Raw genomic sequence first — 17,552 nt, forward strand, 5'->3', positions numbered from 1 at the left:
GAGGTAATTTGTTTTACCTTAAAAACTTTAACTGACTTCACGCAGCTGCAACGCGTAACAGATCAGGTTCACGAAAAACAAAATCAAAAGTAGTCAGCAATTTACCTGCATACTAGACAGTAAGTAGAGGAAGTCACTAAAAGCGTCCTATTTTTTTAAATGTAATAGCGTCAGTGACTATAAAGTTCTCACCACATTCATCTTAATCGCGTTTACGTCGCAAGCACTTCATTTGTGAAAACAAAGCCCCTGTGAACTATATTGTCTTACTATCAGCAGCAAAATATCATCATTCTTTTAATAGTAGAACATTTTCAGAGAACGACTGGGCCTATTTCACATTTTACGGCTTAGGTGCGCGTAAATAACACGCATACGGAATAGTACGCGCCCCTGCGGCAAATATAAGCGCAGCCTTCACGTGAAGTGGCCCACATTTAATAGACATGAATCTTTTCGGTGCCCTCCTCCTGGCGAGTTATATGGCTGCCGCATCTATGGCATATGAGAGCGACTCCTATGAATTTCCGGATCCAATTAACATAACAGAGGTAAGGAGCCTCACTACTGTATGCTGTTGTTTGGTCAGAAACATTGCGTAATTACCTGTGAGCATCACAGGAGTTCGGAAGTCGTTATTTATTTCATCGCGATGATTCTCATCACAACAGTAATTTCCTTTCGTTCGTTGTAATGATACCTAACCAGCAATAGAGCACTCTTCATCATCGTTATGCGATGACGACGCGAGAATATCCAACACAACTGACGATAGCTTCCGTATTGTCGTTCTTCAAGATGACATATTAGTTACGCGAGCCCCGAGTGACACTCTTGTTTCCCTTCCAAGCATATCTGGTCGAGCACTTACTCTCACTATTAAATATATTCTTTTAAGTATATCAGCTTCACCGCAAGGGCAAAGCAATGAATGCGATAGCAACAAATAGGAACGTTATACGAAGCAAGGCTCGCAGCTACCTCTTTTGAATCCGATCTCGCGTAACTCAACGAAACGTTTGTTTAAGGAAATGCGGTCACTCCATCGACAGAAACAGTTTTCTGGCGCTCAGTCCTCTAAACGCGAAGCAAACGTTGAGGGCACATCAAGTTTACGAGCCATCTCCTGTTGTCTCTCTAGACAGCGCTTCCGAACGCGGCCTTATGAGCAAGTTCACAGTTGCTGCTCGACCGACGCAGCCCCCCTCCCCAACGGCGCCCCTTCACGCTCCTTCGCGGGGCGTTCCCTCTCCGATTGATGACCATCGAGCCAGGCCTCGCACTGAGGGCTATGTTATCGCAAGTGCCCTTCATGCGATGGAGATGGCCGGCTCTTTTCATCTCTAATTCAGCTGGTCTCGTCCCCAGCGCTTGCCCGCTTTTAGTAGCGTGTGGAACATTACTAATTTGGACCCTATCTGGGGCATGACGGCGACGGCAACAACCCACCGAAAGTGTTCATCGCAAATAAATTGATTGAACTCTTTGAAAGATTGTGAGCAGCTAAGATTGTGGGTGCTGGTGGTGAAAACATTCTTTTAGCCTAAATTGACAGCGAATTGATGGGCCGGCTGGATTTCGCATAGGGTGGCCGGGAGCTCGTGGCTCTCAGCGACTCTTAGAGCCCAGCCCACCAGCTGCTTTTCTGCAGCCTGGTCCGATCTGGACAACGTGATCTCCCATCCCTCTATTTCGGTGAGTTGCCATTCGTAGGGTGGCTGGAGCTCAGAGAACATGTGCATGATGTGGTGAAAATCTGCTCTGGGTGCTTTGCAGAGTGTGCATGCAGGGGAGAAAGGGCCGGTGTCGATAAGAGAAAGGGTAGCTGGGTATAAAAACCTATGACATGGAAGTTTACGTCTGGTCACCTGCTCGAGTTTAGAGAGTGATTACTTGGAGGGAGGGGGGGAGGTGCGTATTCAAGCCGGATCTCTCGATAGTAGAAAGACATTTCGTTGTAATCAACCATGCTTTCCCGTGCACTGCCTGTGTCTGTAGTTGGCTGTGTTCGGTTGACGTGCGCTCGAGCTCTGTTGTGGGCTGCTGCTTCTTTCTTAGGTTTGCCTGCATGAGCAGGTACCCATTGCAGTTGAATTGATTTAGTCGGGGGTTAATAGAATTCGGAATTTTGAAAGCAGGCGCGTGAACCCTGCCTCGTGCGAAATTCACTAAAGTCGCTAAAGCTCAGTGTGACAGTGGTTGCGGATTTTGCCAAAGCTATTGCGGCTTCCTCCGCCTGTAGGGAGGAAAGAGCGTTAGTCGAGCCAGAAACTATTTGGTGCAATGTTCTGGAAACAACGCTCACGCCATAGGCTTGGTGAGTGGCATATTCTGCGGCTTCTACATAGAGTGCTATATTTGCGTGGTAGTGTTTGCGTAGCACCGTGCTTCTGGCTTCTCGCCGAGCTGGGTGGTGGACTCGATGGACGTTTTTGGGGAGTGGTTGTATTGTTAGTCTGGATTGAATGTCTCTCGGGGTAGAGTGCGTGGGTCTAAGAGAGCTTGTAGTATTGAGGCCTAGGGCTGAAAAAATGTGCTGCCGCGTAGCTGTGCATAATAGACGTTCGAGTTGTGCTGTACTTGGGCCTCGATGACCTCGTCTAAGGTGTTGTGAACACCCACAAGGAGCAGACGGGTGTTCGACGTGTGCCTGGGGAGTTTGAAACAGCTTTATAGGCTTACCTGATTAGTACATTTAGTTTTTCTTCACCTGCCTTGGAAAAAAAAATAAATATGGAAGGGAGTATACCGCTCGACTTATTACAAAAGCTTGTATAAGGCGGCGGAACTCGTGCTCCCGCATCCCTCGGTGGCAGTTCGATATCTGTCGGATCATTCTGATAGCCTGATGGACGGCGTTGGCGAGCTTAGTAATAGTGGCACTGTTTTTTGCCGTAGTTCTAGATAAGGATGTCCAGTAATCGCACTTTATCGACCTCGGGAACTTATTGATCCCCGATGTTGATACGAATGCTGGGAGGAGGACCCATGTCTGTGCGGCGTCTTGTAGGGTGTAAGAACAGTAGCCCTGATTAATCGGCGAGCAGGTAGCCCCCCAGCCGCGGCGTGCGTCGGTTAAGCAAGCGGTTAGAGAAATCAGTCGGAGATTTTTTAGATCCAAAGGTTTCCCTGGTTTAGGGATGAAGGTGATCTTGACATGCGTATATTGCTCTGCAATCATTCCACTTTGCGGCATTTCTTGAAGAGGTCTGTGATGGCTTGTATGAAGCGCTCATCAATGTTCCGGAGTGTCTTATTCGTGATTTTAACACGAAAGTGTTTTATGCCGGGGTCCACCACGGCTCCACTGACGTATTTCCGTGACGGATGTGACGTTGTAAAATATAGAGACTAACAGTGGGCAAAGAAAAAAACCAGAAGAAAAAGTTCCGTCACCGGGAGTCGAACTTACGACCCTTCGTTCCGCAGCGCGAAGCGCGAAACGATTCGGCCACGGACGGCACGTCTTTCGCAAGGCTAACGGCGAGCTATTTATATACACCATTTGCCGGTGGCTGTACTCAGAGATCTGTGTTACAGCGTGTTTTCGTTATCACTAGCGAGATGGAGCGAAGGGCTCGAAGAGCGCGCTTGAAAGGTCGTCGCCGTTGCGACGAGCGCCCGCGTCTATAGGGCGTGGTCGCTTGTGCGTGCGCTTATCTCGTGATCGCGGTGGTTTGTACGTCTCGCGTTGAGAGCACGAAGGTCACTTGGCTCAGAGCAGCGGCCGCTTTTGCGAAAGGAGCGCGGTGTTCACGCAGAAATAAGTTACAAATGTGACAGTTCGCTCTCATCCTGTGTATGTTCGTTCCGTGCGTCCTTTCTGCTTGAGCAGCGTGTTGCAAGTTTCGAGCTGCTTGCCGTTCTTCGCGTGACATTACAATTTGTTGCTGTAGCATTCATTCCTTCACCCTTGGGACGAAAAAATGCGCAACAAACGCTCAACTACGTCTGTGAAGACACGTTTCACTTTCGTGTTATACCGATTCCTATGACAGAGGGATTAGTCATGTTTCTTCAGCTCCTGGGGCTCATTTCGTTCTGAGTTTGTGCATGGCTGCCCTTATTCCCCATGGCGAGATGTCTTCGTCCAATTTGGGGTTAGGGTTGCCGCGGCAGACGGGGAGTGGTGTGCGAGTAGTGGTAGTAAAGTACCGATTTTTAGAGCTTCAAGAAGGGCCTCCGCTTGTAGGGGGAGTTTGTAGATGATTCAGCAGACATTTTTCCGCTGCTTGGATTTTGTGTGACCTTGACCCAGTGTGTGTCCTTCCTAAATGTCCTGTCTTTTTTGCGCTGGTAAATCTATCTTGACCCAGTAGACAGCGGAAAAATGGCCAGGTATCCATGTTGAGATTGTCACTTATGCGGCCGCATAACTGGCCCCAATTCTGGCTTGGCAAATGCCCCGCATGGTCTTCAAACTCTTTAGCAAATGTTTCAACACGTCGCTTAAGTGCTCTGTTATGCCTGTTGGCTAACCGTCGTTATTGCTGGCGTGGGCCTCCCACAGTGTAGGAGGTAGCTGTCCGCGATTTCGGTGTAAGGTGTGTCTGGGATTGTCGATGGAGCTGATGTCACGCCCTGGGAGAGGTTTTGCGTCCATGCGTCAGGATCGTCGATGGTGCGGGCAGTTGAAATGCGAATTTGGTGGAATTGATCCCAGTTAATTTTTATGGGTTGTGGGGTAGATTGAACCAGTAAGTTTAGTTGTATATATTGTGGAGATAGGTTTAGCACAAAGCTTACCCTACGAGGCGACCGGCAAGGGACGCGACGTTCTCCACTGCCCGGACGCGTGCCCGCGCGCCGCGACGCTGGCTGACGCATGGCTTGCATGGCGAAGCTGACGCATGGCTTGCACCAGACAAAGAGGCCTGGCGCTGCCACCGCGGTCGCCATACCGCCGATTAACGGCGGTTCCCGGCGCTCGAGCCGCGCGGGGCCAACACGCGCGCTAGCTGGGGAACGAGGCGCCAAAGGGAAGGGCACGCTCGATTCCCACATTCCCCCCTCCTAAATACCGAGGCCAACCTGTGAAAGAGGCTGTCCGAGGCCAAGTGGCAAGGTCAGCTCAGCCGCAAGGGGGCTGGCCAACGGGGCAAAGTCCAACAGGGGGGGGGGTGTCGTCTTCCCGAAGGTACAAGTCCAAAAGTCGGCCATGGCCACGAAAAAGTTCCACTGAAAGTTTCACCACAAGGGAGAGCCCACAGCCGTAAGAAGGTCCGCAGCCCAGGAGGAACGGGGAAAACTGCACAAGGGCGGGCAGCCAGCCCGCTTGAAGTTCGCCGGACTGGAGAGGTTGGCAACCGGGAACGTACGAGGCGTGGCTGCCAGTTGCGTGCGGCAGCCAACCTCCGAAAGTCGCTGGGGCGGCGGGCCACACAGGAACAGCAGGCAGCCAGGAAACGGGAGCCGGAGCGACCACGCTCAGGACTGGGTTGAAGCTTCGGTGGGCGGACTAGCCGCCGAGAGCAGCTGCCGAAGCTGCCCGGTGGGTTAGGCAGGGTGGTGGTGTCTGCAGGCCAGAAGGCAGGAACCAGGCCACCGCAGGAAGGACCAGGGAACAGCAGGCCAGCTGGTCGGGAACAGGCTGGTGGCACGGTAGAGCCAGGCGCAGGGAGACGACTGGGCGACGCAGGAGTGGACAGAAATGTCCCCGGCATAGCCGGCTTGCCGAAAAGGGGTGCCTGCCTGACAGTGCTGCCCAACAAAAGGGGGCGCTTGCCAGGTTATGGCTTGGACAACACGTCAAAGGGTATTTTTGGCCAAGAGGGCCTTCTACCACTTCCAGACGTGCGCCGCCGCACCTCAGCGGTTATTCTCCATTCACTGTCATGGTATGGAATAAAGTCCAGCTACCTGTCAGTGGGAGAAAGGTTGCTTAGGTGCGTTTCCGCAGGTTGTACCGATGGCGTGGCTTGGAGCCAGCCTTCTCACGGTTTTCCTGCGGTTCGGCGGCCGCCTCCCCCCCTCCCAAGTCGTTGCTGCGGGCAACGAAAGGTTTGAGGTCGGAGACGTTAACTGGACCGCCGACTTGCCTCCCTTGGGAGTCAGCCAGCTTGTACACCAGAGGCGACACTTTGGTCTGCACTCGGTATGGGCCCAACCACTTGGCCGACAGGGAGGCCGAGATGCCTTTGGCGGCGTCACTCAAGACGTGATTGCGCCTGAGGACAAGATCGCCGACATCGTAGTGCACTTCCCGATGCGACCGGTCGTATTGGGCCTTCTGTCCAGCTCGCGCTTTTGCCAGGTTGGAACGCGCCAGGTCGAGGGCTGCGTCCATCCGTGAGCGCAGTTCCGCCGCGTAGCCAGACGGGCCGGCTTTTGTGGCGGACGCCCGGCTGCCGCCCCGCAGAACGCGGTCCATGGGGTTAGGCGGCTCTCTCCCGAAGTTGAGGAAAGCGGGCGTGTACCCGGTTGAACGGTTCACCGTGGACCGCAAGGAGAAGCCTATCTCGTTAAGACAGGCATCCCAATCCCTGTGTTGCTGCGCAAAGGCTGTCAGCAAGGGCTTGAGGTTTCGGTTTATCCGCTCAGTCGGGTTGGCCTGTGGGTGATACGTGGTTGTTTTGCGGTGCTTAATGCCAAAGGCAGCACACGCATCCACAAACACCTTGGCCGTAAAGTAGGACGCATTGTCCGTGATCAACTCCGCCGGAAAGCCAAAGCGGGTAAAGACCTCGGTCAACTTGTCCCAGATTGCGCGTGCCGTTAGCTTCCGAAGGGGAAACAGCTCGACCCACTTCGTGAAGTGATCAGTGACAGCCAGGAGAAAGACATGGCCTCTCCGGCTTCTTGGGAAAGGTCCCATAATGTCACAGGCCGCGACTTGCCAGGGTTGTTGGCTGTCGATCGGCTGCATGAGCCCGGGAGGCTTGCCCCCACGAGGCTTCACGCATTGGCACACGCGGCATGAGCGGGCATAGTGAAGGGCATCACGCTTCATGCCAGGCCAGGTAGCAGAGCGGCACAACTTTTGAAAAGTCTTAAGGCCACTCGCATGCCCGGCCAACTGCGAGTCGTGGAAATAGCCGAGGGTGGCTTTCCTTAGACTGCGGGGTATCACCACCTTGAAAGACTCCTGGGGAGCTTCTTCAGATGGGACATAGCGCAGGAGAACGCCATCAGCATCAAGCAGATACGAGTCCAACGTGCCCGCAGCAATACCAGTCTGCGTCCGGCACTCGGCGCCGACAGCAATACCAGCTGTCCGTTTGCGCCCGGCGGCTTGACCACCCCGCTCCTCTTGGGAGCTCAGCTCTTTGAGCCCGTCAACAATTTGCTGACAAAACGGATCGTCCTGCTGTGCCTCAAGTAGGTCCTCTCTGCTGAAGACGATACCGGCGGACGTGACAGGGTCTACCAGGTATGCGTCCTCACCCGAGGCGGTCGACTCGAAAGCCACTGCGCCGTCGGGGTTCGCGCCTTTCGACCTATTGGAGCCAGGGGCCCCTGAGTCTACTTGGTGCGACTGCTCTTGGGAGTGGCGGACACAAGTGTCAGACGCCAGAACGGGGGCACGCGACAAGGCGTCGGCCACGACGTTCGAACTCCCTTTCCGGTAGCGCACAACAAAGTTGTACCGCTGCAAGGTCAACGCCCAGCGCGCGAGACGGCCCGAGGGCTCGCGCAAGCGCTTAAGCCAGGTGAGTGCCATGTGGTCCGTCTCCACCACGAATAGCACACCGTCGACGTAGCAGTCGAACTTCCGGAGAGCAAAGACTATAGCGAGACATTCCCGTTCAGTCACGCTGTAGTTGCGCTCGGCGGCGTTAAGTGACCGGCTCGCAAAGGCGACTGGCCGGAGGACGCCGTCATGCTCCTGAAGCAGTACCGCCCCGAGACCCAGGTCGCTCGCGTCCGCTTGGACAACGAGCTCCCTGTTGAGGTCGGGCAGCTTCAGATCGGCTGTGGCCACTAGAGCTTGAGATAGAGCCTTGAAGGCTCGCTCTTGCTCTGGCCCCCAGCTCTATCGTGCCGACTTTTTCAACAGTGCGGTCAAGGGCGCTTGGACGTCCGCGCAGTTTGGGATGAACTGCCGGTAGTAGTTCACCATGCCCAAAAAGCGCCTCAGGCCCTGAATGTTCGCCGGCGTCGGGTACTCCACAATGGCACGTACCTTCTCCTCGCACGGCAGAACGCGACCACTCTCGATGGTAAAGCCCAATAGCGAAATGCGAGTCTCAGCTATTTGAGCTTTCTTCGGGTTCAAGGTCAACCCGGCGGCACGCAACCTCTCGAGGACGTCCTCCAAGTGGCGGAGGTGCTCCTCGAACGTTCTAGAGAAGATGACGATGTCATCCAGGTACGCCATGGCGAATTGCCATTTAGCGTCTCCGAGGATGCGGTCAATCAGTCTCTGGAACGTAGCTTCAGCTCCAGAACAGCCAAACGGCATGCGGGTAAACTCGTACAGACCTCTGTGAGAGGTGAACGCAGTTTTCTCCGCGTCAGCCGGCTCCATCTGAACCTGCAGGTAACCGCGGCTAGCGTCCAAGGTGCTGAAGTAGCAGGCACCGCCTAGAGCAGCCACGATCGAGTGAACGTTAGGCATAGGATAAGCATCCTTCCTCGTGACCTCGTTCAGCCGGCGGTAGTCCACACAGAGCCGGTGAGAGCCGTCTCTTTTGGGGACCATTACCACCGGTGAACCCCAGGGACTGTTTGAGCGTTGGACAACTCCGGTCTCAATCAACTCATCCAATGCCCGGTCAATTGCTTTCCTCTTTGCCGCACTGACGGGGCGAGGATTGCATTTCCACGGTTGTGCGTCGCCTGTGTCAATCCGGTGCCTCACAAGAGAGGTGCAACCCGGGCGTTCAGTGAACATGTGACTGAAACGAGTCAGCAGCGACGACAGGCGTGCCTTCTCATGTGTCGACAAGCTGTCCGGCAAAGGCGGCAGCGAGCGATCCGAGCTGCTGCGTACGGGGGTGGTCACCGGCGTAGCCGAGACCTCGTCCACCGCGGCAGCGCTATGCTCGAGAGAAAGCGGTAGGCACGGACCGTTTTCTGCCGCGCCGGCCAAAGGGCCAGTCTTGGCGTCGGAGTGAGAGACACGGGCCGAAGGGGCCACGTTTTGTCCCCTCTCCTCCTGCTCTCTCGTGGCGTCCGGCGACTTACGGGCAGCCGAGACCACGGGAGGTGTAGCGAATGGCCGTAGGGCGCCGGAAGGGCCGTCCCTGTAGCCTCCGCTCGCGACATCTATCACGATACCCGTGTGCGCGAGAAAGTCGCGACCAAGAATCACGGGCACGGAAAGACCCGGGAGATGCACGAAGCGCTGTCGGCGCGCGCGTTTCTCCCAGCGCACAACCAACCGCGCAGCGCCGCACGAGGTGGCGGTACCGCTGGCGAGATGGAAGGCAGTGTCGCAAGCTCGAATGCGGACAGAGCGGTCGCGCAAATGAGCCATAACCTCTTCGCCGAACAGCGAGATCGAAGCCCCGCTGTTCGGCGGGGCTTCGAAGCCCCGCTGTTCGGCGGGGCTTCGATCTCGCTGTCATGTCCATCGCGCTTCGATCTCGAAAGTCATGTCCAGCGCGACACGCCATCGGTGCCAGAGGTTGGGTTACACCCCCATGCTCTCGTACTGCTGTAGCCGCCGGCGAGGGGGAGCTCACCGACGGCTCACCCCGTTTCCCGACGGGCGAGCAGGCCCTTGCATCGGGTGGGGCGCGTTGCATGATCGCGCGGTGTGGCCACGCTCATGACAACGGTAGCAGACGACACCTTTTCCCCCATCAGTGAGGGATTTTGGCGACCCTTGAGAGCTAGGAGGCCTCCGTTCGCTAGCCGCAGGGGGGGCTCCGCGATCGGATCTCCCCTCGTGCATTGGGACACGGGGGTTCCGTTCTCGTTCGCCCTGCAGTGCAAAGGGGCACGCCCGGGCGTACGAGTACAGGTCGAGCGCGCGGTCCGAAACGTCCGGCGCGTCTCGTTGCTCGCTCACGGCCGAGGCCACCTCGTGCTTAGGGGGATTACGGGGTGACGAGTCACCACCAGCCCACGCACAACGAGGCTCGAGAGAAGCGGACGGCGGTGGCGGCGGGCGGTAGGCTCTCGCCGCCAGTATGTCGCCCTGAATACGCTTCGCATCGGAGGCCAGCTCGTTTAGGTTACGATAACGGGCGCTCCGAAGGTTGGATGAGCCTGGCGAATGGCTCGCTCTACCTTCTCAGCGTCTGATGCCGTAGGGTCGGCAAGGAGGTAGAGCTCCTGCAAAGCCCGGACGTACTCGAGGAGAGATTCGTCGGGATGCTGTGTTCGGAGCTCTAGCTCACGACGCATGCGGCGCTCGTAGTCAGGAGGAAGGAATTCGCTACGGAAGAGCGCCCTAAACTCCTCCATCGAACGAGCTTGGTGGCCGACAAGTCGGTACCACCGCGCCGCTTGGGCTGTCAGCGATACAGGCAATACACTACCGAGCATAACGCTGTCGCTCAGCCCCATCGCCCGCTGATAGCGGTGCAGCGCATCGAGGTACTCTATGGCACTCATGCGGTCCGAATAACCGCTGTACTCAAGCAGAGGTACCCTTAGGCTACTCGGTGCGCCTGGCTGAGGAGACTCGAGGCCTCCCTTTACAGCACAAGGCTGCGAGCGCGCCGCTTCCAACAGGACGTTTAGGAGCTGCGCCGCAGTTGCGTGCAGCGGCGATTGCTCCGACGCAGGCGCGGCCGTAAGGGCGCGTTCACACTGAGACATTCGGCGGCGAGAGCGCGCGGAATCCGCTTCGGCGGTAGCGAGATCCGCCGGAAAATCCCTTTCCGCGCCGATCGGTCCTGGACCGATTTTTGCGGCAGCTGCCGCCGGATTCCCTCACCGCGAACCAATCGAAACGCGAGTCGAACATTCGAAAAATGGCGGCGCGCTTGTAATATCGCAGTCGTCGAAGCCCGCAGGAACAGCGATGTCTTTCGTAATCATCCTGTAGCTCTCGACAAGTGCCAAGTGTTGTCGCGATTATCATCTTTGCAATACACCATCGCGATCTCGCAAAACGGGTAGCATTATCTCGGCTCGACCAAGCTTCTCGCGTCTTGCAAATCAGGGCGGACCAACTACGACTGCTTGCGTCGTTTCTTGTTCGGCGAACGCATGTTTCTCCTCGTCAGACGTCGCCAGAAAGTTCCTTTCCAGCAGGCCCAGCAGTTCCACGACCCTGCTCCTGTTTATGCGCTTCGCCATCACGAAACGCGTACACAACGCAGAGCGCGTCGATGCCAGCGTTCCTTCGCGCGAAGGGACGATGACAACTAGGCGCCCTAGTTTCGGCGGTGCGGTTGCTAAGCGGTGTGAACAATGTTGAACTTCGGCGGCGCGCGAATTCCGGTCCCTGTGGCCGGCGGATTCCCCAGTGTGAATGAGCCATAACAGGGTCGCGCGCCTGTTCTCCGGCATGCACGTCAGACCTAAAAGGGCCAGTAAACGGCATGGAGGAGGGTAGGGTATACGCTCCGACTGGTGCATGAGGCCTCACGCGACTGGCGAACGGGTCGACCGTGGAGCACGGTGGCTCACGTTTGTCGAAAGCGTCGCCACCGCGAGTCGGAGGCATGCGAGTGTCGGGCAACGCGGCGACGTTGTCGGCCAAGCGAGCTGGCTCGCGAACGACATCGTCAACCCTTTGCGCTCGCGACCACGGCGGGTCAGTAAGCGCGTTCCCGCCAACACCTGAGTGCTCCCGGTAGGAAGGATCGGGTGCGGCGATTTGAGCTGTCAACCGTGCTGCTGACGGGGAAAGGCCAGCGAGCGGAGACTGCGCCGGGGACGGGCCCGTAAGCGCGTGAGTCTCGAACAGCTGATACAGCCCGTTACTGGCTTGGCTAGGACTGTGGTCCTCGTTCAAGCGGCTCGCATCACTGTAGGGGGCCCCGAAAAAGGGATCTCTCCCGGTGAACGAAAGCAGGGGGTCGCCGAGAGGGCCGTACCCCGTGCTGTCGCAGCCGTCCGCCTCGAACGAGATCAAGTCCGTCGCCACAGGGTCGAACAGGAACGAGCGCCTCGAGGGGGTCTGCTCTGAAGCCATGTCGGGACCCACGTTGGACGCCAGTTATGTGGAGATAGGTTTAGCACAAAGCTTACCCTACGAGGCGACCGGCAAGGGACGGGACGTTCTCTACTGCCGTAGCGAACAAAGACGCTACGGCCGGGTTCGTCGACTCCGGCACGGCGCAGAAAAGGCACTCGAGGCAGGATGTCAGCAAACAACACGGGTTTATTAACCCAAGATGCAGCACAGTACGACAGTCACGGGCTTGCAGGCCGTAAAGGGAACTCTGCAAGACCGATCGAGTACGCTTGCCAGCGGCGCTAAGACTACCACACAAAGGGCAGCGGTCGAGCACACGAACGAGAAGCCGCCTGCTAGAGCAGCGCGTCAACGTCTCGTGCTAGCCTGAGAGCATCTGACGCGGGCAAGCCCGCGCCAGACAGAAGCGAGCTCAAGGGGGAAGGGGGTTGTCACTGGCGGCCAATGAGGAACGGCGTTGCGCAGTGACGTAAGCTAGCTTGGTGACGTGAGCACGTGAGCATGGCGAGGCATGCCCGGACGCGTGCCCGCGCGCCGGGAAGCTGACGCATGTCTTGCACCAGACAAAGAGGCCTGGCGCTGCCGCCGCGGTCGCCATACCGCCGATTAACGGCGGTTCCCGGCGCTCGAGCCGCGCGGGGCCAACACGCGCGCTAGCTGGGGAACGAGGCGCCAAAGGGAAGGGCACGCTCGATTCCCACAATATTTATGACGTAGTGGTCGCTCCCGTAGGAGTTGCATGTGTTGGTCCACCGACTGTGTGCTATGTTCTTGGTGAACACTTTCGCGTCCAGTCAAGATCTTGACTGGTGTTATGTTGGACACTGTTGCCTAATCTAGTTGGGTGATCTAAATCATTTATGACCGAGAGACCCCCATTTTCAATGAATGTCCAAAGTGCAGTGTGCTTGTCCTTCTTGCAGTTCTTTTTGTAACCCCAACTAGAATGGTTGGCGTTAACTTCACCCACCACTATTAGCGGGCGTCTGCCGCTAATGGAAAGGGTATTTCGAAGGGCTGCGGGGCCTTTTGGTGGGCTTTGTAGATTGTGAACAAATACGCTGCCGTTCATTCTCGGGAGAAGCTCCACAAGAATGCTCTCTTATAGATCCCTTCGAGGGAGTGGTCCGTAGCCGTTAGGTCACGATGACGCAGTATCGCATCCCGCGAAAGTGTCATTTCTTCCTGTGCATGTTGCATGTGTTCTGTAGTTACAGATTTTCGTCCTACTTTCTCTTTCTTGTAAGGCGATGACGGTGGGAGTGTTGGAATTCTGATGGGTCTTAGGCGGAGTTGAAAGTTATTTCGTTTCGTAAGGAAACTTCTACGATTCCAATGCCACACATCTACAGACATGCAAACTATGCAAGCTAGGCTCATCGCAATGCAAAAAGACAATACAACCTGGATGGCCAACATCGTCAACCGGTTGACAGCGCTCGAGCAGCGTCAGGGCACACAAGAGGCCAGCACACCTCAAATGCAGACCCAGCTAAACTTTCTTCAAACCGGCAAAATGGCGGGATCGACACCAACTGAACAACCCCCCTCAACCAATTATGACTAGGTTAGTTGCGGCCTCTCGCGGAGCATTTCTCAACAATGCCCTTCTATCTACGTGGGCTCTGAGATCCGCTTCTGCAGCGCAACGACACCTAAAGGTAATACACCAGAGCACACGAACGCAGACGCGCAAATGCCCCTAAGACACCTGAGTCAAGAATTAGGGTCGCGTCCTCTATTTTAGATGCGGAAGCATCTTATGCTCAGGGCAGTGTCCGTTCTGCAGCGTCCGCACCCATACTGCGCATGCGGAAACTCTCCCGCGTCTCCTTGCGTGAGCGCGAGGAGGTGGGAGGAAGTGGCGTGAGCGCTGCACCCGCTTCGTTTCTCCTCGCCCGTTTCTCTCTCTCCGCCAGAGCTGTGCGCTCCTTTATAATGCGGCGCGCGCTCGCTCCCGTGCACTCTCCTTAGTAACGGCGCTATAGACGCTCGCGAAGCTGAACGTAAAAGCCAACGCCGGCAAGCGAATCTCGAAGCTGCGAGGCTGCGAAAGTGCGCGTTCGCTGTGCTTCCGTCATTCTATCTCTGTGCAATGTTGAGCGAAACACCACGAACAACGTCAACGTCGGCGCTAGTTGCCGCGGCAGCGCCACCGCCGCGGAGCAGAGAAAGGCTCCGGAAGCCGAACGTAAACGTCAGCGTCGGCAAGCAGTATTTCAAACGCCTCGACAACCACCGTCTCATAAGTCACATAGGAGAAACGGAAACTCGGTGCGCACCCCCCGCGACGCTTTCGCATCCCACCATGGTTGCCCGTGGGTGGAGAATATGTGTAATTTTTGATCCCATTCAAACGGTAAATATTACCTCACTCTTAAATGATAAAAACAAACAATATTGAAGCAAATCTATTTCTATACTTGCAGACAACTTCTTTTGGCAATGAAGCGAACGCTACGGGGGCGGAGCTTCTGCACATCTGCTCCTACGCAAAAGCACTGTTGTTTGGCACCTGTTTCACGCTCTTGTGGAAAGTGATGTATCGGCTACCTAAGCGTCGCATACCATGTGCATTGTGTCGGGAATTTATGGGTGGCGTTCGTCGCAAATTTCTGAACCGAGTAGACAGGGGAGCCAGAAGGTGACGGACGCTCATCTGAAGGCAGAGACGTCATTTTACCTTGAGGTACACGCAAAAGGTGCTACATTCTCACACGTGCAAAAACGCAAAGTGACTATGAATAAAGTAAAAACAATATGTATATATTTATTTCGTTAGAGTGCACTGCGTCCTCTTTCAGATAGCTTCCTGTATAAAAAGAGCTAGTCTTGTTTTTCCACGTAAAAAACGCGGAGTATGTGATACTAGGTTCGTTAGCGGTAACACTCGCGTAGTTTGCACCAGTATCCTTCGCTTGATTGTAAAGAAAGAATATCAGCGAGTATAGGCTGTTACCTTTTCTGAGAGGACACGACGCCTGCTTTCTGACCATGACAAAAAAAGTAGGAAAAGCAAAAAAAGATAACAATAAACAAGGCAGGAACGCAACACTGCTGAACAATAGCAAAGCAGAAAGATCAAGCACGTAAAAATAAGAACTATAAAACGTTAAAAGACGCCTCAAGAAAACTCAATTAACAACAAAATTGAAGAAAAATTACGCGTAGCTTTAACTGACTAAACGCCGTAAGGACCAAGCGAGAGCGGAGCTCAGGGGAAGGCTCAGTGATTGAGTGCCAAGTAGAGCACTGCACGAGCTCGGGCCTACCCGAAAACCCGGGCCCGGCCCGGCCCGTGGGCCGGGCCGGGCCGGGTAAAGTAGTTTTCAAGGCGGGCCCGGGCCGGGCTCGGGCCTGAAGCTCCGGGCTTAGGGCCGGGCCCGGGTTTGAGGTGGCGAGCTCGTGTCGGGCCGGGCTTGGACTTTGCTCTGTTCTTAAAGGGTCACTAAAGTGAAACACTGAATTGGTTTAGACCGATAAAGTGTACTCTGAGAACCCGAACGTCATTAATTTCACCATCAATGAGTTTATTAATAAAGGAGAAAATCAAGGTCAAAGTTCCATTTCGAAATTTCGCGCTGAAATCTCCGCACTTGACGTCACGGATTTCAAACTGTATTCGTCGTATTTTGGGGACATTGGCTCAACGAAATTTCCAGAAATTTGGTATGTTAAGTGTTATGACCCCCTCAGAGGTCAATGTACTTCATTTTTACCCACTATAAACTACGAAGGACCCAGTAGATGCCGTCAGAATCTATGACGTCACGGAGCTTGCTGCGTGAATTTCATGTTGGCGTCGTTGCCTGCATTTTCATGCGAGTTTTCTCTCTTACCAAGAGTCTTGTCGCGGTGAGCGTGGTGCTTTTGGAATGGCAAAAGAGTAATTTACTGATAATAAAAAAATCGTTGTTCTCTTTAATATGCCTTGTTCCGCATACGCTGTGCATACATATATGTCCCACATTTTATCTCGAAAACACGCTTTTTTATGTGGGGTAAGCTATTTGGAGAAGTTTTATGAGGGATAAGTACTGAACTCCTTTGCTTCTTGCATATGAGCTACTTGATTTATCTGAAACGGGCGAGCTAAAAGTAAATAGACCAGGCACGTATACATGTAACATCTCGCTTTTCCGTGCTTTATTTCCTTTCGTTATTATTTTGTATACCAAATGTTACTCTGTAATCGCAGTAATAAATGTAATGTGTAATGCACTGTGATCGCAACAGCGATCACAGTGCCCCAAAGCGGGCAAACGTTGTTGAAATTTAGAGGCCCCCTCTAAAACGAAAGGACTGCACGGAGTCTTGATACCATATCAGGGTTCTCAAACTCACCTCAGCTAACGGGCCGCATTCACAAAAATTTACTCCCGCAAAGCCTAGGGCAATGACGAAGGTAGGAGCGTGGGACGGGGGAACAGGTTTTAAAACTACCGTTATTTCACAGCAGACCTTTCCCATATCTCATATACGGGATGATTTCTGAAGGGGATTTGGCGGGAGGATTCCAACAACATATCGTTGCAAAATAGTGCGGAACGGAGCAACTTGGAGCGCGCCAGACTCTATCGAGGAGGAGGATACAACTTTATTCAAAAGAAATTTCATGGGTTTGGAGCTGGCCGCTTGTCTGCGGCGACCTCTTCTGCCCATGCAATGACTGCTTTCTGCAGTTTTTCGTCGGGGGACCGTATTAAAGTCTCCCATGTCGTTTCGGAGGGAGCTGGCAGAAGCTCTCTGGGTGGGGGAAGGCCCTCGCATTCCCAGAGGATGTGACTTTGGTTTGCTATGGCATTTTTGTCGCAATTTTTGCATGTTGAGTCAACCTGTCCGCCTGTGAATATCGCTAAGCGGTGAGGAGTGGTTAGAGTGTTCGTTTGAATTCGGCGGAGCTGTGCGGTATGGGGTATAATCTCCTGTCATCTTTATACTGCGAAGAGGTTTATTGGCGGTGCGCTCCTGTGGTGACGCTCTGAACAAACACAGCGAGTCGGGGCAGAGCACCGTCCAGAAAGATGCCAGCGACAAGCAGCGCGAGGCGAGCGTTGGCGATACTGCTGACCGGCGACGCGTCTTCTTCTTCACATGTAGGAAGAGGTGCAGATCGGTGGGCATATTCAGTGATTCCACTCCTGCGCCAACTGCGCCAAAGTGCGCCAAATTGTATTTACTGCGCCATCCTGATAATATCGCCGAAAATTGCGCCAAACTGCGCCAAAGTCTTGGGTTTGGGGGCGTCTATCACCGGCAATCGCACGGCCGGCGCGTCAGAACATGTGCAGCTTGATCTTGGGGCTGCCAAAGTCGCAACCATCGACCAAGAATTATTCCGCTGAATAAATAGCGCTCGCGCGTGCGTCCCGAATAAGGCACGATGCCATGCACGGTGCCGACGCACCTTCTGTTCTGCAAGTCGGCTCGACAGCAAAACGCGCTCTCCGCAGAGGCTCGTGACGTCTAGGCCTCTCGGTAGCGAGAAAGTGCGACGACGATTCATCGGCGGACG

At 54.8% G+C, this 17,552-nt stretch overlaps 1 protein-coding gene across 1 annotated transcript in view; it reads left to right on the top strand.

The window, feature by feature from the left end:
- The first annotated feature begins 447 nt into the window (after positions 1 to 447).
- Positions 448 to 17,552, top strand: part of LOC119375651 (uncharacterized) — a 43,575-nt gene continuing 26,470 nt past the window's right edge. Inside the window, exon 1 of the mRNA XM_037645879.1 lies at positions 448 to 551. Coding sequence (XP_037501807.1) covers positions 483 to 551 — 69 coding nt within the window. The 5' untranslated portion in view covers positions 448 to 482. The remainder of the gene's footprint in view (positions 552 to 17,552) is intronic.

This window comes from Rhipicephalus sanguineus, chromosome 11, assembly GCF_013339695.2.
Source record: "Rhipicephalus sanguineus isolate Rsan-2018 chromosome 11, BIME_Rsan_1.4, whole genome shotgun sequence".
Classification (NCBI taxonomy): Eukaryota; Metazoa; Arthropoda; class Arachnida; order Ixodida; family Ixodidae; genus Rhipicephalus; species Rhipicephalus sanguineus.